The sequence below is a fragment of the Triturus cristatus genome, chromosome 1_2 (genome assembly GCF_964204655.1).
Source record: "Triturus cristatus chromosome 1_2, aTriCri1.1, whole genome shotgun sequence".
NCBI lineage: Eukaryota > Metazoa > Chordata > Amphibia > Caudata > Salamandridae > Triturus > Triturus cristatus.
In genome coordinates this window covers 336,560,475-336,587,391 of record NC_140580.1, presented here as the reverse complement: position 1 = coordinate 336,587,391, position 26,917 = coordinate 336,560,475, and the positions used below count along the sequence as shown (strand labels likewise).

The following is a 26,917-nucleotide window of genomic DNA, read 5'->3' as shown; positions in this document are numbered from 1 at the left end:
GAATGTCATGTCTTTTAATGGAATGTCTGGAATGTCATGTCTTTTCATGGAATGTCAGGAATGTCATGTCTTTTAATGGAATGTCAGGAATGTCATGTCTTTTAATGGAATGTCATGTCTTTTAAAGGAATGTCAGGAATGCAATGTCTTTTAATGGAATGTCTGGAATGTCATGTCTTTTAATGGAATGTCAGGAATGTCATGTTTTTTAAAGGAATGTCAGGAATGTCATGTCTTGGAATGGAATGTCAGGAATGTCATGTCTTGGAATGGAATGTCTGGAATGTCATGTCTTTTAATGAAATGTCATGTCTTTTAATGGAATGTCTGGAATGTCATGTCTTTTAATGGAATGTCTGGAATGTCATGTCTTGAAATGGAATGTCAGGAATGTCATGTCTTGAAATGGAATGTCTGGAATGTCATGTCTTTTAATGGAATGTCAGGAATGTCATGTCTTTTAATGGAATGTCATGTCTTTTAATGGAATGTCAGGAATGTCATGTCTTGGAATGGAATGTCTGGAATGTCATGTCTTTTAATGGAATGTCTGGAATGTCATGTCTTTTAATGGAATGTCATGTCTTTTAATGGAATGTCTGGAATGTCATGTCTTTTAATGGAATGTCTGGAATGTCATGTCTTTTAATGTAATGTCAGGAATGTCATGTCTTTTAATGGAATGTCATGTCTTTTAATGGAATGTCATGTCTTTTAATGGAATGTCTGGAATGTCATGTCTTTTAATGGAATGTCTGGAATGTCATGTCTTGGAATGGAATGTTTGGAATATCATGTCTTTTAATGGAATATCAGGAATGTCATGTCTTTTAATGGAATGTCAGGAATGTCATGTCTTTTAATGGAATGTCTGGAATGTCATGTCTTGGAATGGAATGTCTGGAATGTCATGTCTTTTAATGGAATGTCTGGAATGTCATGTCTTTTAATGGAATGTCAGTCATGTAATGGAATGTCTGGAATGTCATGTCTTGGAATGGAATGTCTGGAATGTCATGTCTTTTAATGGAATGTCTGGAATGTCATGTCTTTTAATGGAATGTCATGTCTTTTAATGGAATGTCTGGAATGTCATGTCTTGGAATGGAATGTCTGGAATGTCATGTCTTGGAATGGAATGTCTGGAATGTCATGTCTTTTAATGGAATGTCAGGAATGTCATGTCTTTTAATGGAATGTCAGGAATGTCATGTCTTTTAATGGAATGTCAGGAATGTCATGTCTTTTAATGGAATGTCATGTCTTTTAATGGAATGTCAGGAATGTCATGTTTTGGAATGGAATGTCAGGAATGTCATGTCTTTTAATGGAATGTCTGGAATGTCATGTATTGGAATGGAATGTCTGGAATGTCATGTCTTGGAATGGAATATCTGGAATGTCATGTCTTTTAATGGAATGTCTGGAATGTCATGTCTTTTAATGGAATGTCTGGAATGTCATGTCTTGAACTGGAATGTCTAGAATGTCATGTCTTTTCATGGAATGTCAGGAATGTCATGTCTTTTAATGGAATGTCTGGAATGTCATGTCTTTTAAAGGAATGTCATGTCTTTTAAAGGAATGTCTGGAATGTCATGTCTTGGAATGGAATGTCTGGAATGTCATGTCTTTTAATGGAATGTCTGGAATGTCATGTCTTTTAATGGAATGTCAGGAATGTCATGTCTTTTAATGGAATGTCTGGAATGTCATGTCTTGAAATGGAATGTCAGGAATGTCATGTTTTTTAATGGAATGTCTGGAATGTCATGTCTTGTAATGGAATGTCAGGAATGTCATGTCTTTTAATGGAATGTCATGTCTTTTAATGGAATATCAGGAATGTCATGTCTTTTAATGGAATGTCTGGAATGTCATGTCTTTTAAAGGAATGTCAGGAATGTCATGTCTTGGAATGGAATGTCTGGAATGTCATGTCTTTTAATGGAATGTCATGTCTTTTAATGGAATGTCAGGAATGTCATGTCTTTTAATGGAATGTCTGGAATGTCATGTCTTTTAATGGAATGTCAGGAATGTCATGTCTTTTAATGGAATGTCAGGAATGTCATGTCTTTTAATGGAATGTCAGGAATGTCATGTCTTTTAAAGGAATGTCATGTCTTTTAAAGGAATGTCTGGAATGTCATGTCTTTTAATGGAATGTCTGGAATGTCATGTCTTTTAATGGAATGTCATGTCTTTTAATGGAATGTCAGGAATGTCATGTCTTTTAATGGAATGTCAGGAATGTCATGTCTTTTAATGGAATGTCAGGAATGCCATGTCTTTTAATGGAATGTCAGGAATGCCATGTCTTTTGATGGAATGTCTGGAATGTCATGTCTTTTAATGGAATGTCATCTCTTGGAATGGAATGTCTGGAATGTCATGTCTTTTAATGGAATGTCTGGAATGTCATGTCTTTTAATGGAATGTCATGTCTTTTAATGGGATGTCAGGAATGTCATGTCTTTTAATGAAATGTCAGGAATGTCATGTCTTTTAATGAAATGTCAGGAATGTCATGTCTTTTAAAGGAATGTCATGTCTTGGAATGGAATGTCAGGAATGTCATGTCTTAATGGAATGTCTGGAATGTCAGGAATGTCATGTATTGGAATGGAATGTCTAGAATGTCATGTCTTTTAATGGAATGTCTGGAATGTCTGGAATATCATGTCTTTTAATGGAATGTCATGTCTTTTAATGGAATGTCAGGAATGTCATGTTTTTTAAAGGAATGTCAGGAATGTCATGTCTTGGAATGGAATGTCAGGAATGTCATGTCTTGGAATGGAATGTCAGGAATGTCATGTCTTGGAATGGAATGTCTGGAATGTCATGTCTTTTAATGGAATGTCTGGAATGTCATGTCTTTTAATGGAATGTCAGGAATATCATGTCTTTTAATGGAATGTCTGGAATGTCATGTCTTTTAATGGAATGTCTGGAATGTCATGTCTTGAAATGGAATGTCTGGAATGTCATGTCTTTTAATGGAATGTCAGGAATGTCATGTCTTTTAATGGAATGTCATGTCTTTTAATGGAATGTCAGGAATGTCATGTCTTTTAATGGAATGTCTGGAATATCATGTCTTGGAATGGAATGTCTGGAATGTCATGTCTTTTAATGGAATGTCTGGAATGTCATGTCTTTTAATGGAATGTCAGGAATGTCATGTCTTTTAATGGAATGTCAGGAATGTCATGTCTTTTAATGGAATGTCATGTCTTTTAATGGAATGTCTGGAATGGAATGTCTGGAATGTCATGTCTTTTAATGGAATGTCTGGAATGTCATGTCTTTTAATGGAATGTCATGTCTTGGAATGGAATGTCTGGAATGTCATGTCTTTTAATGGAATATCAGGAATGTCATGTCTTTTAATGGAATGTCAGGAATGTCATGTCTTTTAATGGAATGTCATGTCTTTTAATGGAATGTCTGGAATGTCATGTCTTTTAATGGAATGTCTGGAATGTCATGTCTTTTAATGGAATGTCTGGAATGTCATGTCTTTTAATGGAATGTCTGGAATGTCATGTCTTTTAATGGAATGTCATGTCTTTTAATGGAATGTCAGGAATGTCATGTCTTTTAATGGAATGTCTGGAATGTCATGTCTTTTAATGGAATGTCAGGAATGTCATGTCTTTTAATGGAATGTCAGGAATGTCATGTCTTAATGGAATGTCAGGAATGTCATGTCTTTTAATGGAATGTCATGTCTTTCAAAGGAATGTCAGGAATGTCATGTCTTTTAATGGAATGTCAGGAATGGCATGTCTTTTAATGGAATGTCTGGAATGTCATGTCTTTTAATGGAATGTCATGTCTTGGAATGGAATGTCTGGAATGTCATGTCTTTTAATGGAATGTCTGGAATGTCATGTCTTTTAATGGAATGTCATGTCTTTTAATGGAATGTCTGGAATGTCATGTCTTTTAATGGAATGTCAGGAATGTCATGTCTTTTAATGGAATGTCAGGAATGTCATGTCTTTAAAAGGAATGTCAGGAATGTCATGTCTTGGAATGGAATGTCAGGAATGTCATGTCTTGGAATGGAATGTCAGGAATGTCATGTCTTGGAATGGAATGTCAGGAATGTCATGTCTTTTAAAGGAATGTCATGTCTTTTAAAGGAATGTCTGGAATGTCATGTCTTTTAATGGAATGTCTGGAATGTCATGTCTTAATGGAATGTCATGTCTTTTAATGGAATGTCATGCCTTTTAATGGAATGTCAGGAATGTCATGTCTTTTAAAGGAATGTCAGGAATGTCATGTCTTTTAATGGAATGTCTGGAATGTCATGTCTTTTAATGGAATGTCAGGAATGTCATGTCTTTTAATGGAATGTCAGGAATGTCATGTCTTTTAATGGAATGTCAGGAATGTCATGTCTTTTAAAGGAATGTCATGTCTTTTAAAGGAATGTCTGGAATGTCATGTCTTTTAATGGAATGTCTGGAATGTCATGTCTTTTAATGGAATGTCATGTCTTTTAATGGAATGTCAGGAATGTCATGTCTTTTAATGGAATGTCAGGAATGTCAGGTATGTCATGTCTTTTAATGGAATGCCAGGAATGTCATGTCTTTTAATGGAATGTCATGTCTTTTAAAGGAATGTCAGGAATGTCATGTCTTTTAATGGAATGTCAGGAATGCCATGTCTTTTAATGGAATGTCTGGAATGTCATGTCTTTTAATGGAATGTCATGTCTTTTGATGGGATGTCAGGAATGTCATGTCTTTTAATGAAATGTCAGGAATGTCATGTCTTTTAAAGGAATGTCATGTCTTGGAATGGAATGTCAGGAATGTCATGTCTTTTAATGGAATGTCTGGAATGTCATGTCTTTTAATGGAATGTCATGTCTTTTAATGGAATGTCAGGAATGTCATGTTTTTTAAAGGAATGTCACGAATGTCATGTCTTGGAATGGAATGTCAGGAATGTCATGTCTTGGAATGGAATGTCTTTTAATGAAATGTCATGTCTTTTAATGGAATGTCTGGAATGTCATTTCTTTTAATGGAATGTCTGGAATGTCATGTCTTTTAATGGAATGTCTGGAATGTCATGTCTTTTAATGGAATGTCATGTCTTTTAATGGAATGTCAGGAATGTCATGTCTTTTAATGGAATGTCTGGAATGTCATGTCTTGGAATGGAATATCTGGAATGTCATGTCTTTTAATGGAATGTCTGGAATGTCATGTCTTTTAATGGAATGTCATGTCTTTTAATGGAATGTCATGTCTTTTAAAGGAATGTCAGGAATGTCATGTCTTTTAATGGAATGTCATGTCTTTTAATGGAATGCCTGGAATGTCATGTCTTGGAATGGAATGTCTGGAATGTCATGTCTTTTAATGGAATGTCTGGAATGTCATGTCTTGGAATGGAATGTCTGGAATGTCATGTCTTTTAATGGAATGTCTGGAATGTCATGTCTTTTAATGGAATGTCTGGAATGTCATGTCTTGGAATGGAATATCAGGAATGTCATGTCTTTTAATGGAATGTCAGGAATGTCATGTCTTTTAATGGAATGTCATGTCTTTTAATGGAATGTCAGGAATGTCATGTCTTTTAATGGAATGTCTGGAATGTCATGTCTTTTAATGGAATGTCTAGAATGTCATGTCTTGGAATGGAATGTCATGTCTTTTAATGGAATGTCTGGAATGTCATGTCTTTTAATGGAATGTCAGGAATGTCATGTCTTTTAATGGAATGTCAGGAATGTCATGTATTTTAATGGAATGTCAGGAATGTCATGTCTTTTAATGGAATGTCATGTCTTTCAAAGGAATGTCAGGAATGTCATGTCTTTTAATGGAATGTCAGGAATGGCATGTCTTTTAATGGAATGTCTGGAATGTCATGTCTTGGAATGGAATGTCTGGAATGTCATGTCTTTTAATGGAATGTCTGGAATGTCATGTCTTTAAATGGAATGTCATGTCTTTTAATGGAATGTCTGGAATGTCATGTCTTTAAAAGGAATGTCAGGAATGTCATGTCTTGGAATGGAATGTCAGGAATGTCATGTCTTGGAATGGAATGTCATGTCTTGGAATGGAATGTCTGGAATGTCATGTCTTGGAATGGAATGTCTGGAATGTCATGTCTTGGAATGGAATGTCAGGAATGTCATGTCTTGGAATGGAATGTCATGTCTTGGAATGGAATGTCTGGAATGTCATGTCTTGGAATGGAATGTCTGGAATGTCATGTCTTTTAATGGAATGTCTGGAATGTCATGTCTTTTAATGGAATGTCTGGAATGTCATGTCTTTTAATGGAATGTCATGTCTTTTAATGGAATGTCATGTCTTTTAATGGAATGTCTGGAATGTCATGTCTTTTAATGGAATGTCAGGAATGTCATGTATTTTAATGGAATGTCGGGAATGTCATGTATTTAATGGAATGTCATGTCTTTTAATAGAATGTCAGGAATGTCATGTCTTTTAATGGAATATCTGGAATGTCATGTCTTTTAATGGAATGTCAGGAATGTCATGTCTTTTAATGAAATGTCTGGAATGTCATGTCTTTTAATGGAATGTCATGTCTTTTAATGGAATGTCTGGAATGTCATGTCTTTTAATGGAATGTCATGTCTTTTAATGGAATGTCAGGAATGTCATGTCTTTTAATGGAATGTCATGTCTTTTAATGTAATGTCAGGAATGTCATGTATTTTAATGGAATGTCAGGAATGTCATGTCTTTTAATGGAATGTCTGGAATGTCATGTCTTGAAATGGAATGTCAGGAATGTCATGTCTTTTAATGGAATGTCTGGAATGTCATGTCTTTTAATGGAATGTCAGGAATGTCATGTCTTTTAATGGAATGTCATGTCTTTTAATGGAATGTCAGGAATGTCATGTCTTTTAATGGAATGTCTGGAATGTCGTCTTGGAATGGAATGTCTGGAATGTCATGTCTTGGAATGGAATGTCTGGAATGTCATGTCTTTTAATGGAATGTCTGGAATGTCATGTCTTTTAATGGAATGTCATGTCTTTTAATGGAATGTCAGGAATGTCATGTCTTTTAATGGAATGTCATGTCTTTTAAAGGAATGTCAGGAATGTCATGTCTTTTAATGGAATGTCAGGAATGTCATGTCTTTTAATGGAATGTCTGGAATGTCATGTCTTTTAATGGAATGTCATGTCTTGGAATGGAATGTCTGGAATGTCATGTCTTTTAATGGAATGTCAGGAATGTCATGTCTTTTAATGGAATGTCAGGAATGTCATGTCTTTTAATGGAATGTCTATAATGTCATATATTGGAATGGAATGTCTGGAATGTCATGTCTTTTAATGGAATGTCAAGAATGTCATGTCTTTTAATTGAATGTCAGGAATGTCATGTCTTTTAATGGAATGTCAAGAATGTCATGTCTTTTAATTGAATGTCAGGAATGTCATGTCTTTTAATGGAATGTCTATAATGTCATATTTTGGAATGGAATATCTGGAATGTCATGTCTTTTAATGGAATGTCATGTCTTTTAATGGAATGTCATGTCTTTTAATGGAATGTCAGGAATGTCATGTCGTTTAATGAAATGTCTGGAATGTCATGTCTTAATGGAATGTCTGGAATGTCATGTCTTGGAATGGAATGTCTGGAATGCCATGTCTTTTAATGGAATGTCTGGAATGTCATGTCTTTTAATGGAATGTCAGGAATGTCATGTCTTTTAATGGAATGTCAGGAATGTCATGTCTTGGAATGGAATGTCTGGAATGTCATGTCTTGGAATGGAATGTCTGGAATGTCATGTCTTTTAATGGAATGTCATGTCTTTTAATGGAATGTCAAGAATGTCATGTCTTTTAAAGGAATGTCAGGAATGTCATGTCTTTTAATGGAATGTCTGGAATGTCATGTCTTGGAATGGAATGTCTGGAATGTCATGTCTTTTAATGGAATGTCTGGAATGTCATGTCTTTTAATGGAATGTCATGTCTTTTAATGGAATGTCTGGAATGTCATGTCTTTTAATGGAATGTCTGGAATGTCATGTCTTTTAATGGAATGTCAGTAATGTCATGTCTTTTAATGGAATGTCTGGAATGTCATCTCTTGGAATGGAATATCTGGAATGTCATGTCTTTTAATGGAATGTCTGGAATGTCATGTCTTTTAATGGAATGTCATGTCTTTTAATGGAATGTCATGTCTTTTAAAGGAATGTCAGGAATGTCACGTCTTTTAATGGAATGTCAAGAATGTCATGTCTTTTAATGGAATGTCTGGAATGTCATGTCTTGGAATGGAATGTTAGGAATGTCATGTCTTTTAATGGAATGTCATGTCTTTTAATGGAATGTCATGTCTTTTAATGGAATGTCATGTCTTTTAATGGAATGTCAGGAATGTCATGTCTTTTAAAGGAATGTCAGGAATGTCATGTCTTTTAATGGAATGTCTGGAATGTCATGTCTTTTAATGGAATGTCTGGAATGTCATGTCTTAATGGAATGTCATGTCTTTTAATGGAATGTCAGGAATGTCATGTCTTTTAATGGAATGTCTGGGATGTCATGTCTTTTAATGGAATGTCAGGAATGTCATGTCTTTTAATGGAATGTCTGGGATGTCATGTCTTTTAATGGAATGTCTGGAATGTCATGTCTTTTAATATCAATGTCATGTCTTTTAATGGAATGTCATTTCTTTAAAGGAATGTCAGGAATGTCACGTCTTTTAATGGAATGTCAAGAATGTCATGTTTTTTAATGGAATGTCAGGAATGTCATGTCTTTTAGTGGAATGTCAGGAATGTCCGTCATGTCATGGAATGTCAGGAATGTCATGTCTTGGAATGGAATGTCAGGAATGTCATGTCTTGGAATAGAATGTCAGGAATGTCATGTCTTTTAATGGAATGTCAGGAATGTCATGTCTTTTAATGGAATGTCATGTCTTTTAATGGAATGTCAGGAATGTCATGTCTTTTAATAGAATGTCAGCAATGTCATGTCTTTTAATGGAATGTCAGGAATGTCATGTCTTTTAATGGAATGTCATGTCTTTTAATGGAATGAATGGAATGTCATGTCTTGGAATGGAATGTCTGGAATGTCATGTCTTTTAATGGAATGTCATGTCTTTTAATGGAATGTCATGTCTTTTAATGGAATGTCTGGAATGTCATGTCTTTTAATGGAATGTCTGGAATGTCATGTCTTTTAATGGAATGTCAGGAATGTCATGTCTTTTAATGGAATGTCTGGAATGTCATGTCTTTTAATGGAATGTCTGGAATGTCATGTCTTGGAATGGAATGTCTGGAATGTCATGTCTTTTAACGGAATGTCTGGAATGTCATGTCTTTTAATGGAATGTCTGGAATGTCATGTCTTGGAATGGAATGTCAGGAATGTCATGTCTTTTAATGGAATGTCATGTCTTTTAATGGAATGTCATGTATTTTAATAGAATGTCAGGAATGTCATGTCTTTTAAAGGAATGTCAGGAATGTCATGTCTTTTAATGGAATGTCTGGAATGTCATGTCTTTTAATGGAATGTCTGGAATGTCATGTCTTTTAATGGAATGTCATGTCTTTTAATGGAATGTCAGGAATGTCATGTCTTTTAAAGGAATGTCAGGAATGTCATGTCTTTTAATGGAATTACTGGAATGTCCTGTCTTTTAATGGAATGTCTGGAATGTCATGTCTTTTAATGGAATGTCATGTCTTTTAATGGAATGTCAGGAATGTCATGTCTTTTAATGGAATGTCTGGAATGTCATGTCTTTTAATGGAATGTCAGGAATATCATGTCTTTTAATGGAATGTCTGGAATGTCATGTCTTTTAATGGAATGTCTGGAATGTCATGTCTTTTAATGGAATGTCATGTCTTTTAATGGAATGTCAGGAATGTCATGTCTTTTAATGGAATGTCTGGAATGTCATGTCTTTTAATGGAATGTCTGGAATGTCATGTCTTGGAATGGAATGTCTGGAATGTCATGTCTTTTAATGGAATGTCTGGAATGTCATGTCTTTTAATGGAATGTCTGGAATGTCATGTCTTGGAATGGAATGTCTGGAATGTCATGTCTTGGAATGGAATGTCTGGAATGTCATGTCTTTTAATGGAATGTCATGTCTTTTAATGGAATGTCATGTCTTTTAATGGAATGTCAGGAATGTCATGTCTTTTAATGGAATGTCAGGAATGTCATGTCTTTTAAAGGAATGTCAGGAATGTCATGTCTTTTAAAGGAATGTCAGGAATGTCATGTCTTGGAATGGAATATCAGGAATGTCATGTCTTTTAATGGAATGTCTGGAATGTCATGTCTTGGAATGGAATGTCTGCAATGTCATGTCTTTTAATGGAATGTCAGGAATGTCATGTCTTTTAATGGAATGTCTGGAATGTCCTGTCTTTTAATGGAATGTTTGGAATGTCATGTCTTTTAATGGAATGTTTGGAATGTCATGTCTTGGAATGGAATGTCTGGAATGTCATGTCTTTTAATGGAATGTCAGGAATGTCATGTCTTTTAATGGAATGTCTGGAATGTCATGTCTTTTAATGGAATGTCATGTCTTTTAATGGAATGTCAGGAATGTCATGTCTTTTAATGGAATATCTGGAATGTCATGTCTTTTAATGGAATGTCATGTCTTGGAATGGAATGTCTGGAATGTCATGTCTTTTAATGGATTGTCTGGAATGTCATGTCTTTTAATGGAATGTCATGTCTTTTAATGGAATGTCATGTCTTTTAATGGAATGTCAGGAATGTCATGTCTTTTAATGAAATGTCTGGAATGTCATGTCTTAATGGAATGTCTGGAATGTCATGTCTTGGAATGGAATGTCTGGAATGTCATGTCTTTTAATGGAATATCTGGAATATCATGTCTTTTAATGGAATGTCATGTCTTTTAATGGAATGTCAGGAATGTCATGTCTTTTAATGGAATGTCTGGAATGTCATGTCTTTTAATGGAATGTCTGGAATGTCATGTCTTTTAATTGAATGTCAGGAATGTCATGTCTTTTAATGGAATGTCTGGAATGTCATGTCTTTTAATGGAATGTCTGGAATGTCATGTCTTTAAATGGAATGTCAGGAATGTCATGTCTTGGAATGGAATGTCTGGAATGTCATGTCTTGGAATGGAATGTCTGGAATGTCATGTCTTTTAATGTTATGTCATGTCTTTTAATGGAATGTCATGTCTTTTAATGGAATGTCTGGAATGTCATGTCTTTTAATGGAATGTCTGGAATGTCAGGTCTTTTAATGGAATGTCTGGAATGTCATGTCTTTTAAAGGAATGTCAGGAATGTCATGTCTTTTAATGGAATGTCAGGAATATCATGTCTTTTAATGGAATGTCAGGAATGTCATGTCTTGGAATGGAATGTCTGGAATGTCATGTCTTTTAATGGAATGTCTGGAATGTCATGTCTTTTAATGGAATGTCATGTCTTTTAATGGAATGTCTGGAATGTCATGTCTTTTAATGGAATGTCTGGAATGTCATGTCTTTTAATGGAATTTCAGGAATGTCATGTCTTTTAATGGAATGTCTGGAATGTCATGTCTTGGAATGGAATGTCTGGAATGTCATGTCTTTTAACGGAATGTCTGGAATGTCATGTCTTTTAATGGAATGTCTGGAATGTCATGTCTTGGAATGGAATGTCAGGAATGTCATGTCTTTTAATGGAATGTCATGTATTTTAATGGAATGTCATGTCTTTTAAAGGAATGTCAGGAATGTCATGTCTTTTAATGGAATGTCTGGAATGTCATGTCTTTTAATGGAATATCTGGAATGTCATGTCTTTTAATGGAATGTCATGTCTTTTAATGGAATGTCAGGAATGTCATGTCTTTTAATGGAATGTCTGGAATGTCGTCTTTTAATGGAATGTCAGGAATGTCATGTCTTTTAATGGAATATCTGGAATGTCATGTCTTTTAATGGAATGTCTGGAATGTCATGTCTTTTAATGGAATGTCATGTCTTTTAATGGAATGTCATGTCTTTTAAAGGAATGTCAGGAATGTCACGTCTTTTAATGGAATGTCAAGAATGTCATGTTTTTTAATGGAATGTCAGGAATGGCAGGAATGTCATGTCTTTTAGTGGAATGTCAGGAATGTCCGTCATGTCATGGAATGTCAGGAATGTCATGTCTTGGAATGGAATGTCAGGAATGTCATGTCTTGGAATAGAATGTCAGGAATGTCATGTCTTTTAATGGAATGTCAGGAATGTCATGTCTTTTAATGGAATGTCTGGAATGTCATGTCTTTTAATGGAATGTCAGCAATGTCATGTCTTTTAATGGAATATCAGGAATGTCATGTCTTTTAATGGAATGTCATGTCTTTTAATGGAATGTCAGGAATGTCATGTCTTTTAATGGAATGTCATGTCTTTTAATGGAATGTCAGGAATGTCATGTGTTTTAATGGAATGTCTGGAATGTCATGTCTTTTAATGGAATGTCAGGAATGTCATGTCTTTTAATGGAATGTCAGGAATGTCATGTCTTTTAAAGGAATGTCAGGAATGTCATGTCTTGGAATGGAATGTCAGGAATGTCATGTCTTTTAATGGAATGTCTGGAATGTCATGTCTTTTAATGGAATGTCATGTCTTTTAATGGAATGTCTGGAATGTCATGTCTTTTAATGGAATGTCATGTCTTTTAATGGAATGTCATGTCTTTTAATGGAATGTCAGGAATGTCATGTCTTTTAATGGAATGTCAGGAATGTCATGTCTTTTAATGGAATGTCTGGAATGTCATGTCTTTTAATGGAATGTCAGGAATTTCATGTCTTTTAATGAAATGTCAGGAATGTCATGTCTTTTAATGGAATGTCAGGAATGTCATGTCTTGGAATGGAATGTCTGGAATGTCATGTCTTGGAATGGAATGTCTGGAATGTCATGTCTTTTAATGGAATGTCTGGAATGTCATGTCTTTTAATGGAATGTCATGTCTTTTAAAGGAATGTCTGGAATGTCATGTCTTTTAATGGAATGTCTGGAATGTCATGTCTTTTAATGGAATGTCTGGAATGTCATGTCTTTTAATGGAATATCTGGAATGTCATGTCTTGAAATGGAATGTCTGGAATGTCATGTCTTTTAATGGAATGTCAGGAATGTCATGTCTTTTAATGGAATGTCAGGAATGTCATGTCTTTTAATGGAATGTCATGTCTTTTAATGGAATGTCAGGAATGTCATGTCTTGGAATGTCTGGAATGTCATGTCTTTTAATGGAATGTCTGGAATGTCATGTCTTTTAATGGAATGTCTGGAATGTCATGTCTTTTAATGGAATGTCATGTCTTTTAATGGAATGTCAGGAATGTCATGTCTTTTAAAGGAATGTCAGGAATGCCATGTCTTTTAATGGAATGTCATGTCTTTTAATGGAATGTCATGTCTTTTAATGGAATGTCAGGAATGTCATGTCTTTTAAAGGAATGTCAGGAATGTCATGTCTTTTAATGGAATGTCATGTCTTTTAATGGAATGTCAGGAATGTCATGTCTTTTAATGGAATGTCATGTCTTTTAAAGGAATGTCTGGAATGTCATGTCTTTTAATGGAATGTCTGGAATGTCATGTCTTTTAATGGAATGTCTGGAATGTCATGTCTTTTAATGGGATGTCATGTCTTTTAATGGGATGTCTGGAATGTCATGTCTTGGAATGGAATGTCTGGAATGTCATGTCTTTTAATGGAATGTCATGTCTTTTAATGGAATGTCTGGAATGTCATGTCTTTTAATGGAATGTCATGTCTTTTAATGGAATGTCTGGAATGTCATGTCTTTTAATGGAATGTCTGGAATGTCATGTCTTGGAATGGAATGTCTGGAATGTCATGTCTTTTAATGGAATGTCTGGAATGTCATGTCTTTTAATGGAATGTCTGGAATGTCATGTCTTGGAATGGAATGTCTGGAATGTCATGTCTTTTAATGGAATGTCATGTCTTTTAATGGAATGTCATGTCTTTTAATGGAATGTCTGGAATGTCATATCTTTTAATGGAATGTCTGGAATGTCATGTCTTGGAATGGAATGTCTGGAATGTCATGTCTTTTAATGGAATGTCTGGAATGTCATGTCTTTTAATGGAATGTCATGTCTTTTAATGGAATGTCAGGAATGTCATGTCTTTTAAAGGAATGTCAGGAATGTCATGTCTTGGAATGGAATGTCTGGAATGTCATGTCTTTTAATGGAATGTCTGGAATGTCATGTCTTTTAATGGAATGTCTGGAATGTCATGTCTTGGAATGGAATGTCTGGAATGCCATGTCTTTTAATGGAATGTCTGGAATGTCATGTCTTTTAATGGAATGTCTGGAATGTCATGTCTTTTAATGGAATGTTTGGAATGTCATGTCTTGGAATGGAATGTTTGGAATGTCATGTCTTGGAATGGAATGTCTGGAATGTCATGTCTTTTAATGGAATGTCTGGAATGTCATGTCTTTTAATGGAATGTCATGTCTTTTAATGGAATGTCATGTCTTTTAATGGAATGTCTGGAATGTCATGTCTTTTAATAGAATGTCTGGAATGTCATGTCTTTTAATGGAATGTCTGGAATGTCATGTCTTGGAATGGAATGTCTAGAATGTCATGTCTTTTAATGGAATGTCATGTCTTTTAATGGAATGTCATGTCTTTTAATGGAATGTCATGTCTTTTAATGGAATGTCAGGAATGTCATGTCTTTTAAAGGAATGTCAGGAATGTCATGTCTTGGAATGGAATGTCAGGAATGTCATGTCTTTTAATGGAATGTCTGGAATGTCATGTCTTGGAATGGAATGTCTGGAATGTCATGTCTTTTAATGGAATGTCAGGAATGTCATGTCTTTTAATGGAATGTCAGGAATGTCATGTTTTTTAATGGAATGTCAGGAATGTCAGGAATGTCATGTCTTTTAATGGAATGTCTGGAATGTCATGTCTTGGAATGGAATGTCTGGAATGTCATGTCTTTTAATGGAATGTCAGGAATGTCATGTCTTTTAATGGAATGTCAGGAATGTCATGTTTTTTAATGGAATGTCAGGAATGTCAGGAATGTCATGTCTTTTAGTGGAATGTCAGGAATGTCAATCATGTCATGGATTGTCAGGAATGTCATGTCTTTTAATGGAATGTCAGGAATGTCAGGAATGTCATGTCTTTTAATGGCATGTCGGGAATGTCATGTCTTTTAATGGAATGTCATGTCTTTTAATGGAATGTCAGGAATGTCATGTCTTTTAATGGAATGTCTGGAATGTCATGTCTTTTAATGGAATGTCTGGAATGTCATGTCTTGGAATGGAATGTCTGGAATGTCATGTCTTTTAATGGAATGTCTGGAATGTCATGTCTTGGAATGGAATGTCAGGAATGTCAGGAATGTCATGTCTTTTAATGGCATGTCGGGAATGTCATGTCTTTTAATGGAATGTTAGCAATATCATGTCTTTTAATTGAATGTCAGGAATGTCATGTCTTTTAATGGAATGTCTGGAATGTCATGTCTTTTAATGGAATGTCTGGAATGTCATGTCTTGGAATGGAATGTCTGGAATGTCATGTCTTTTAATGGAATGTCATGTCTTTTAATGGAATGTCATGTCTTTTAATGGAATGTCATGTCTTTTAATGGAATGTCAGGAATGTCATGTCTTTTAAAGGAATGTCAGGAATGTCATGTCTTGGAATGGAATGTCTGGAATGTCATGTCTTTTAATGGAATGTCTGGAATGTCATGTCTTTTAATGGAATGTCTGGAATGTCATGTCTTGGAATGGAATGTCTGGAATGCCATGTCTTTTAATGGAATGTCAGGAATGTCATGTCTTTTAATGGAATGTCTGGAATGTCATGTCTTTTAATGGAATGTCTGGAATGTCATGTCTTTTAATGGAATGTTTGGAATGTCATGTCTTGGAATGGAATGTTTGGAATGTCATGTCTTGGAATGGAATGTCTGGAATGTCATGTCTGTTAATGGAATGTCAGGAATGTCATGTCTTTTAATGGAATGTCTGGAATGTCATGTCTTTTAATGGAATGTCATGTCTTTTAATGGAATGTCATGTCTTTTAATGGAATGTCTGGAATGTCATGTCTTTTAATAGAATGTCTGGAATGTCATGTCTTTTAATGGAATGTCTGGAATGTCATGTCTTGGAATGGAATGTCTAGAATGTCATGTCTTTTAATGGAATGTCATGTCTTTTAATGGAATGTCATGTCTTTTAATGGAATGTCATGTCTTTTAATGGAATGTCAGGAATGTCATGTCTTTTAAAGGAATGTCAGGAATGTCATGTCTTGGAATGGAATGTCAGGAATGTCATGTCTTTTAATGGAATGTCTGGAATGTCATGTCTTGGAATGGAATGTCTGGAATGTCATGTCTTTTAATGGAATGTCAGGAATGTCATGTCTTTTAATGGAATGTCAGGAATGTCATGTTTTTTAATGGAATGTCAGGAATGTCAGGAATGTCATGTCTTTTAATGGAATGTCTGGAATGTCATGTCTTGGAATGGAATGTCTGGAATGTCATGTCTTTTAATGGAATGTCAGGAATGTCATGTTTTTTAATGGAATGTCAGGAATGTCAGGAATGTCATGTCTTTTAGTGGAATGTCAGGAATGTCAATCATGTCATGGATTGTCAGGAATGTCATGTCTTTTAATGGAATGTCAGTAATGTCAGGAATGTCATGTCTTTTAATGGCATGTCGGGAATGTCATGTCTTTTAATGGAATGTCATGTCTTTTAATGGAATGTCAGGAATGTCATGTCTTTTAATGGAATGTCTGGAATGTCATGTCTTTTAATGGAATGTCTGGAATGTCATGTCTTGGAATGGAATGTCTGGAATGTCATGTCTTTTAATGGAATGTCTGGAATGTCATGTCTTGGAATGGAATGTCAGGAATGTCAGGAATGTCATGTCTTTTAATGGCATGTCGGGAATGTCATGTCTTTTAATGGAATGTTAGCAATATCATGTCTTTTAATTGAATGTCAGGAATGTCATGTCTTTTAATGGAATGTCAGGAATGTCATGTCTTTTAAAGGAATGTCAGGAATGTCATGTCTTGGAATGGAATGTCAGGAATGTCATGTCTTAATGGAATGTCTGGAATGTCATGTCTTGGAATGGAATGTCTAGAATGTCATGTCTTTTAATGGAATGTCAGGAATGTCATGTCTTTTAATGGAATGTCAAGAATGTCATGTTTTTTAATGGAATGTCAGGAATTGCAGGAATGTCATGTCTTTTAGTGGAATGTCAGGAATGTCAATCATGTCATGGATTGTCAGGAATGTCATGTCTTTTAATGGAATGTCAGGAATGTCAGGAATGTCATGTCTTTTAATGGCATGTCGGGAATGTCATGTCTTTTAATGGAATGTCAGGAATGTCATGTCTTTTAATGGAATGTCTGGAATGTCATGTCTTGGAATGGAATGTCTGGAATGTCATGTCTTTTAATGGAATGTCTGGAATGTCATGTCTTAGAATGGAATGTCAGGAATGTCATGTCTTTTAATGGCATGTCGGGAATGTCATGTCTTTTAATGGAATGTTAGCAATATCATGTCTTTTAATTGAATGTCAGGAATGTCATGTCTTTTAATGGAATGCCATGTCTTTTAATGGAATGTCATGTCTTTTAATGGAATGTCATGTCTTTTAATGGAATGTCTGGAATGTCATGTCTTTTAATGGAATGTCAGGAATGTCATGTCTTGGAATGGAATGTCTGGAATGTCATATCTTTTAATGGAATGTCTGGAATGTCATGTCTTGGAATGGAATGTCTGGAATGTCATGTCTTTTAATGGAATGTCTGGAATGTCATGTCTTTTAATGGAATGTCATGTCTTTTAATGGAATGTCAGCAATGTCATGTCTTTTAATGGAATGTCTGGAATGTCATGTCTTTTAATGGAATGTCAGGATTGTCATGTCTTTTAATGGAATGTCAGGAATGTCATGTCTTTTAATGGAATGTCAGGAATGTCATGTCTTTTAATGAAATGTCAGGAATGTTATGTCTTTTAATGGAATGTCAGGAATGTCATGGAATGTCATGTCTTTTAATGGAATGTCTGGAATGTCATGTCTTGGAATGGAATGTCTGGAATGTCATGTCTTGGAATGGAATGTCTGGAATGTCATGTCTTTTAATGGAATGTCTGGAATGTCATGGAATGTCATGTCTTTTAATGGAATGTCTGGAATGTCATGTCTTGGAATGGAATGTCTGGAATGTCATGTCTTGGAATGGAATGTCTGGAATGTCATGTCTTTTAATGGAATGTCTGGAATGTCATGTCTTAATGGAATGTCAGGAATGTCATGTCTTTTAATGGAATGTCAGGAATGTCATGTCTTTTAATGAAATGTCAGGAATGTCATGTCTTTTAATGGAATGTCAGGAATGTCATGTCTTTTAATGGAATGTCAGTCATGTAATGTCAGGAATGGCATGTCTTTTAATGGAATGTCAAGAATGTCATGTTTTTAATGGAATGTCAGTAATGGCAGGAATGTCATGTCTTTTAGAGGAATGTCAGTCATGTCATGGAATGTCAGGAATGTCATGTCTTTTAATGGAATGTCATGTCTTTTAATGGAATGTCAGGAATGTCATGTCTTTTAATGGAATGTCAGGAATATCATGTCTTTTAATGGAATGTCAGGAATGTCATGTCTTTTAGTGGAATATCAGGAATGTCAGGAATGTCATGTCTTTTAATGGAATGTCTGGAATGTCATGTCTTGGAATGGATGCACATGTGTACCGCATTATGCAGCACAAATATAAACAGCTAGTAGGCCATTGTTGCAAATGGGCATGAACGGGGACCTCCTCACAAATGACAACGTACCAAACCCATGCACATGTGCAGTACCAGCAAATGTAGGACAAACTGCATCACTTTCACAACTTAACAGAGGACACAACTGGTGCTACTTGTGTGTAGAAATTAGCCATTCGCATGTGTCATAGCTGTAAACTGTGAGATGACAATGTACAACTACAACGTCACATCCGTGATGTTGCACTAATATTCACTATCCGGCAACAAATATGCATCTCGTCCCAAACTGTCACAATGGACATGGTCATGCAGTCTGCTTGTAAACTCATCCAATGCATTTTCATACATGAAACCCACAGTTAAACTGCATCTCTCCTTTACATTGCAGAGGGAGAAACATCACCTCCTGAACAGCAGCCTGTCCCACTCTTCACTGATGAAGAAGAGGAATTTGCCACCATCAACACTGACACCCGCCAACAGCTAGTAGACTCACTCAGCACCCCATCTCCAGGAGCAGGGCAATCCAGCAGCATTGTGGAAACTCCACCCCCTGCACAAACCACACAACAGCAAGAACCTACCACCACAGCTGCCTCACAGGACCTTGAGGACCCACCACTGGCATTTCAACACTGTGCGGTTGAGGTCCAGCAAGAGTTGGCTGATCAGGTGCGGGTGGGGTCTGTCGCCAAACTTGATGCTGTACGTGGGTGTCTGAGTCCCATTTAGGACCACCTACAGAACATCACAGACACCCACAGTTCGCTCCATGCTCTCCGACATTCCATGGCTGGCATTGCTGGAGTCGTGACTCAGAGACAAGGACAAGTGTACAGTCAGAGTGGCTCCAGCAATGTCAGCCAGGAGTTTTGCCGCATGCGATGAATAATGGAGAGCATGGAGCGGATGCAAACAGAACAAATGGCTTCCTCGGCTGCACATCAACGCAATGTAGCTGGAATCTTACATGCCCTGCAGCTGATCATTACTGCATTGCTGCACCAAGGTTTCACACAGATGAATGCTGCTGTAGCTTCTACATCCACATCTCCGCCCCTGATGTGTCAGTGCCTCACAGTGCTGCAGCCAATCTACCACCAAGCCCATGTGAGGCATATGACACATCAGAGGACAAAGATGTGGATGAATCTGCATTTTTGCAAAGAAGAAAGCAGTAGAATTCATCAATGCCAAATGGCCTGTTTCTCCTTGGGTCTGGGCTCAGCATCATGGCCCGTAACAACATCTTCCACTGTCCCCTGATACACTCTGTGACACTCACCTTGGACCTCCACATGGACTGGCATATTATGTCTTGTTCCCAATGACACTGCAATCAGCCTACAGACTGAACTCTGCCTCTTCTCTTGACATTTTGCCCCTAAAGGACTCTGACTGGCCCTCCACTGGGCATCAATGGTATGTGGGGATTGTTTAGCCAAGTACTGGTCCAGTCTTCACCAATGTCAACAGACTTGTAAATAAAATATTTAACTCACATAGATGTCTGTTGTCCATGATCAATCAAGTATAGGGGTCTCTAAAAATGTAGGGCCAATGTATCCACCAAAAGGTACACCAAGGTAAATTAGAAAAATGTACATGTTTTACTGTGACGAAGATAGGCAGTGATATAACCGGGTATTTGTGAACTAGCTGTGCCCTTATTGCTCCAATACCACAATCTAGCAACATCCCAACTTAGCCCCACGTCCATTAAGGAAATAGGCATATGTGCAAAAATTTCCAAGTCTGTTGCAGGCCACAAGTAGTGTCCCCCTTTACAATTGCTAAAAATAATCTCTTGGCATATCACATTCCAATATGGTGCACACCATATTCACATTGATGAAGATTCGTAAGGGTACATGTCTACCGGCCACAATTAGAACCACAATGTCTGCCTCAGTGAAGTAGAGTTGCCAATATGGACTTACCCCAAAGTGCAAGGCGTCAGTCAGCCCCTTCCTGTGGACGAACAATGCTTACAAAATTAGGAACCCTCTCATTGCCCTATCCGCTCACAGTGGTCACAGCATGTGTCTAAGGATGTGTGTGTGGTGCACTGCACTTAACCGATAGTCAGATGCAGTGCCACCATTTCAAGGGTGGCATACCTATGAGCCAATGCCAAAAGTAACAGCTTGGAGAAGAGGCTATGACACTAGCACTATAGGGAGCAATGCAACATTTCCCCTCTTGTGTGCAGCAGAACAGTGTGCCCGAACAAAAACGGTATATGGGACGAAATCATGACTTTCCAACTTTAGTGATTCACAAAAAGCATTTAGGTGATGTGAAGTCAGTATACCTAACTGTACTACTCCTAAATGCCATTTGTGAATACCGGAAATTTTAAAGTCACGACTTACTCTCAGATGACTTTTGTGACTCAGGCCCACTATTCTGCCATATGCCGTTCACAATGGACCCACTAAAAGACTACTTCCTGCATGTCCCTGAGGTTGAGCCTCCATGCACATGAACATATATTTCGAATGAAGCTGACACACTTAAACTACGCAGCAAGTGTGCCAAGGTCTGTGCATTGTAGAAGGACTCTGCGCGAGAAGCATGTGATATGCAGGGGTTTGACGGAATCTGTGGTACCCGGTGCATACATCCATCTCCATGATGGATAACAGTTGCAAATGCAAAATCCACTCAAGGCCATGTCCCTACGTTCTGTTGTAAATGGGCAACAATGTGCTGTCCAACTCCGTGAGTCTCACTTGAGAAGTTGGGACTTCACAAACAACTGTCCCTAGACTTGGCGGTAAATCCTACTTGCCACGCTGTTATCCATGCAAGTTTACTGTGCTCACATCTAAGATATCCTGACACAATCCATCCTGCCAAGTTACATGTCATGACCACTCTTACACATTCAACGGATTGTCCAGTGATGGTAAGAGTTGCATACAAGGTAAAAAGCCACACTCCACCACATCACCCTTGACATAAGTGCAAGCAGAAATCAAAAGTAGTAACCATTTATTATTGAAGTACAAACATTAACTACCCTAAACTAACACTAATCATTACTACTACTAATATAATCTAAACTAAATAGAAAAAAGTGGTCAATTACCTAAACTATCTACCCAAACTAATCCTAAACACGCAACAACATATCTAAGACATCAATCCCCTCCCACCCTTAAGGCACATCATGAGACAGGACAAAAACATCTAAGCTATACATAAACTAACTTCACAGTTAACCTACACAAATTATATTTTTCCCCAAAAAATGTTTAAACAAAGAAATCAACCACCCACCCAAAGGAACAGGAAACTTATACCCAAATACTATATAATAATAGATATCTAAAACTACCTTAAAATCTAACACTAACTCTACCTACACTACAACTACACTACCTAACATTTAAAATACTTACCTAACACTATCTAAAAGACAAGATAAAACATTGGGGGAAGGGAGAAGAGGGGGATGGGGCTCAACATTTCCAGTCTTCATGGGAGACCCAGGGCTGCCTTAATGTCCATCAGGTGCCTGTCATGCTCTGCCATTTCCCTCAGTAGTTCTGCCAGTATCACATTATTGCCCATCAATGTTCTCCGGTCCCGCACAGTGAATGGCACCACCTAATCAGCAGGTGACATTGTCCCTTGGGTGTGTGGTGTTGGGGGGAGGGATGGGTAACTGCCTGTCCACGCTGGGAACCACGACCAACACCTGAGGGGCCTGGGAAAGCCTGTGTGCCACTCTTACTCCCACGTCTTACATCCTCGGGCACCGACTTCCAACTCCCTGCTGCCCGGTCATCCTGGTACCTCTGTGCCATGTTGCGGTACCCTTTAAAGACCTTTATGTGGAGGTACCGGTCCTTCCTCACCTGGAAGGCATGGGACTCCTCTGGTGTCATGTCTGTAAAATAAGAGAAATGACAAAATGTGAGTCCTTAAAACGATGTCAATGTTCTCCATTCAAATCAGAAACACAAGGTCACTGAAAAATGGGAGCCTTCAGTCTAGCATAACAATGTGAAGTCAGAGAGTGACCTGGACGATGAAATGTTGAATCCAGGATCAGTGACTACATGCTGGGGAGAATGACATGACAGTGCATGACATGGGGCATGCACTGTAACAACCAAGTGAGACTGTCAGTGTCAAATGCTGATGCTATGACATACCCTGACTGAGGGTGATATGTACAAGGAATCGGAGGAGGGAGGCATTAGCACACCGCGTGTAGCGCCACCCTCATCCTCTCCTGTAACACAGTGCTGCATCATATGTACAATGCTCACGTGCAGCCCTGCATGTCCCCCAGCGACCTGTGTGCAGTTCATCAAGTCTGCGCAAACACAGCCACTCTTGCACAAGTGTGCAAGGGTGTCTGTGTGAAGGGGGGCTTGTTAATATGTAGGAAGGCTACCCTACCTGCACAGGAGCAATCCTGGGACAGCCCTACTCACACTTTCATCTGTGCACATGGAAACGCCTCCGGAGGCTGAACACTTCCTTGTACATGAGGCGCTGGCCCGCTCTCCACTACTACGTCACAATAGGTGATGCGTTACTGCAGAGAGGGGGAAACATTGTTTCCTCAAATTTGTCAATCATGCATGTCTTGGATCCGCTTTGATCACTCCGTAGAAAATGTAACTCTGCAGGCCTCTACAACGCAAACTGTTACAATGCATTCCACATTGTAACGGCACCCTGGAGTCATAATGGTTATTGTGTTGTAATGGGTAAGGCTTTCTCACAGATAGCGTTGTAGAGCCCTGCATTGTAAAATATATGGCACAGCAATAAATTCAGAGCTAAAGCATGCGGTGTAAATGCATGCGGAGTAATGTCACCAATTCAGACAGAGGGGCTCGTACACCTGAGCCTGAGTCGACCAGGGAATGACCCCAAGGAGACAGCAAGACCATATCATTGCAGTGGCCAAACATGCCAATGAGATTCATAGGGCCATATTTTCTAGGTGTTTGGGGAACGTGCCAATGCTATGCTTGGCTCAAAGCTACGCACTGCTAGTTCAGTGAAGCTGGTATGCAGCATACCTACAAAATTACAGTGCCGGCCATTGTCTGAGCATGCACGGCCTGCAAACCACTACCTCCTTATGCATGATCAGGCCCACTTGCACATCTCAGTCAAGGATTTACATGCATTCCATGTCTGCTCATACTCATCCGCAACACCACTTACATGTTTCCTCTCCTATCTGTACTCTCTGTAATCCACATGCATGGGCTGTTGTAACAGAACCCACAGATCAAATTTGCATGTGTTTCACTGACTGGGGATGTGTAAAGTTACATCTGGAAGACAAATGCATTGCTCTAACTTCACTTACAGATTTGTACACACTTCTGACTTCCACAATACATCATCACACTCTAGGCAAGGTACATGTGATACATACCCATACTGCATACAACAACATCTATCATTTGACCCTGACATTCATGAAATTGCACTATGCCAATATATGATGGCCGAACTCACCAGTGGCATGTGGGTCCTGGAAGCTGTCGATATCCCCCTGTGTGATGAGAGATTATCCAGCTGTGAGACATGAAAAGAAATATGTGTTGGTATCAGACATAAAATCACACGGGTCCTATCCATCATACAAATCATCACCATAACTGACAATGCTCCGTAACTGTACTGTTGCATTTCATGTTGGCTACATGATTGGGTCTACATTGCCAGTGAATGCTGAGTTGGGACAAATAAGGCAATGATGCTAGCAAGCTTGCACATACTAGTTGTGTGACACATTCACAAGGCCCCATTTGTACATGCAACATGATGTAAAACATGCTCTGTGTACAATAGGATTGCTGCTGATTGCACTAGGCTGTTTCACGGATGTTGGTGGTGTATGACACACTGGAGATGTTCTATTTTCTTTGATCAATTGTTCATATCTCATACATTGTCACAAGGAGCCTATGTACAAGGGCAGTGTAGCAAGTAGCAAACGTACCAAATAATGATGAGGCCAGCATTTTTACACTTCCTTTTGTGCAGCACACAGGTCCCAGAAACAATGCCTTGGATTGTTTATGTACAGTCACCCTTCCTGTACACAAACAATATTTGTCATGCACACAGTATTGCGCAAGGGTGCTAGCCTTGGCACTACAGTGCTAAGTGTTGTGCCAGCGCAGTGGGTAACAGAAACCTGCACCCTATGCTTGTCAATATGAAGCACCGTTCTGTTGCTGATGTGCCAATGTTAGGCATGAACGCATGACGTCTCAAGCCTCACCCTGCCACATTTTTGGACTTGGACACCAGTGTGTCCCACACAGCATTTTGGAGTTTTCGTTACAGTGTTAAATAATTAAATTGAGAGAGAGAACTTACCAGACTGTAGGCCAACGATGACTCTCAGGTGGTCCAACAGGTCACCCTCACAGCCCAGGCAATCCTGCCAGCGGTGCTTCCATTGGCGCACAGTTCGGTCCACACCAAAGACACGCTGCATCTGCGCCCACACACGCTCCCACCTGACCTTCTGCACACTGACACCATATCCGGAGAGGATACGGCCTCACCTCTCCATCATCAAGGTCAGGTAAAACTTGATGAGCCAGATGAAGCCCCCCAATGCCGCCTCTGACATCCTGCCCACATCCACCATCTCCCTGCACACACCTACACCCACTGCCAAAAGGAAAGAACCCCAATATAATAGCCCCAACAACTACAAAGAAAGTTAACTACTCCAAGACAAACACCCGACAATATTGAGGACAAGAGACAAAATAACACGTAAAAACAAGTACACCACACTTCACAGAGACACTATCGACAGGACACAGCAACACTCTCTAAATCATCAATCTGTACCACACACCAACAAACACCTCCTACACTCTCCACAATCACCAGCAATGTGCTCAAAAGAGAAAGTGAAAGTGCACAGCACTCCTCCAGTAAACAGGAAGCATGTAGACATCACTTCCTGTGTGTTTGCAGCCCGTTTTTTGACAAAGAGGTGAAATCTGCACGCAAATAGGCTTAGGGGTAATATTTCATATTGTTCAATGTGTTTAGCGATAGATTTTCCATCGCGAGTATGGAAAAAACATCGTGTTAACGTTGCTGCGGGCAGATTTTGCACGCTACGTGCAAGTTCTTACACAGATGAACAGTCTTCGATAAAATTGAATTTCAGATCCCAAAAGACACCAGCTTGTTTTAACCCCAAATGAGACCCTAAAATTCATATTTTACGCCAAATGACACCCTAAAGTTAATATTTTACCCCAAATGACACCCTAAAATTTATAATTTACCCCAAATGACACCATAAATGTCATATTTTAACCTATATGACACCCTAAAATTCAGATGTTATCCCAATTGACACCCTAAAATTCATATTTTACCCCAAATGACACCCTAAAATTCAAATGTTTGCCCAAATGACACCATAAATGTCATATTTTAGCCCATATGACACGCTAAAAAGTTGAATTCAGTACATCAATTGACACCCTAAACAGTCTAGTTTTGCACAAATGACTCCCTAAAAAGCAATTCTCTGTACAGAGAAGACATTCCCACCATCAAATTACAACTGTGATATTATTGCCACTTTATGTTAAACTTACACTTGTCAGAGTGATGTACTTAGGAGAAACATGCACACAGGGTATGTGTGTTGTGTTTTTATTTGCACAAACTGAGCTTGGGGTCATTTTGCACTGATATATAATTGCTAAGGACTGTAACAATGTGACGTGCTCAGGTGAAGAAATTGTTTATGATTCGGTTCCTTCGGTCAGTTCCTGCTGTAGAAACTGTAGGGCGTGCTGCACCAGCCTCATCTTCCTTATCATCCTGTGCATCGTCCGGTGCATCTGGCACTTGGATCCATGGAGCATTGGTGTGTACATATATATTGTGCAATCCACAACATGCTATGATTATCTTGCACATTATTTCTGGGCTGTACAACAGTCTGCCACCTATGATGTCAATGCACCAGAAAAGT

At 38.0% G+C, this 26,917-nt stretch overlaps 1 protein-coding gene across 1 annotated transcript in view; it reads left to right on the top strand.

Moving 5' to 3' along the window:
- LOC146867275 (uncharacterized) overlaps positions 1-19,691 on the top strand; it is a 161,507-nt gene extending 141,816 nt beyond the window's left edge. Inside the window, exon 3 of the mRNA XM_085614880.1 lies at positions 19,304-19,691. Within this exon, the coding sequence (XP_085471006.1) occupies positions 19,304-19,647 (344 nt within the window). The 3' untranslated portion in view covers positions 19,648-19,691. The remainder of the gene's footprint in view (positions 1-19,303) is intronic.
- The last annotated feature ends 7,226 nt before the right edge of the window (positions 19,692-26,917 follow it).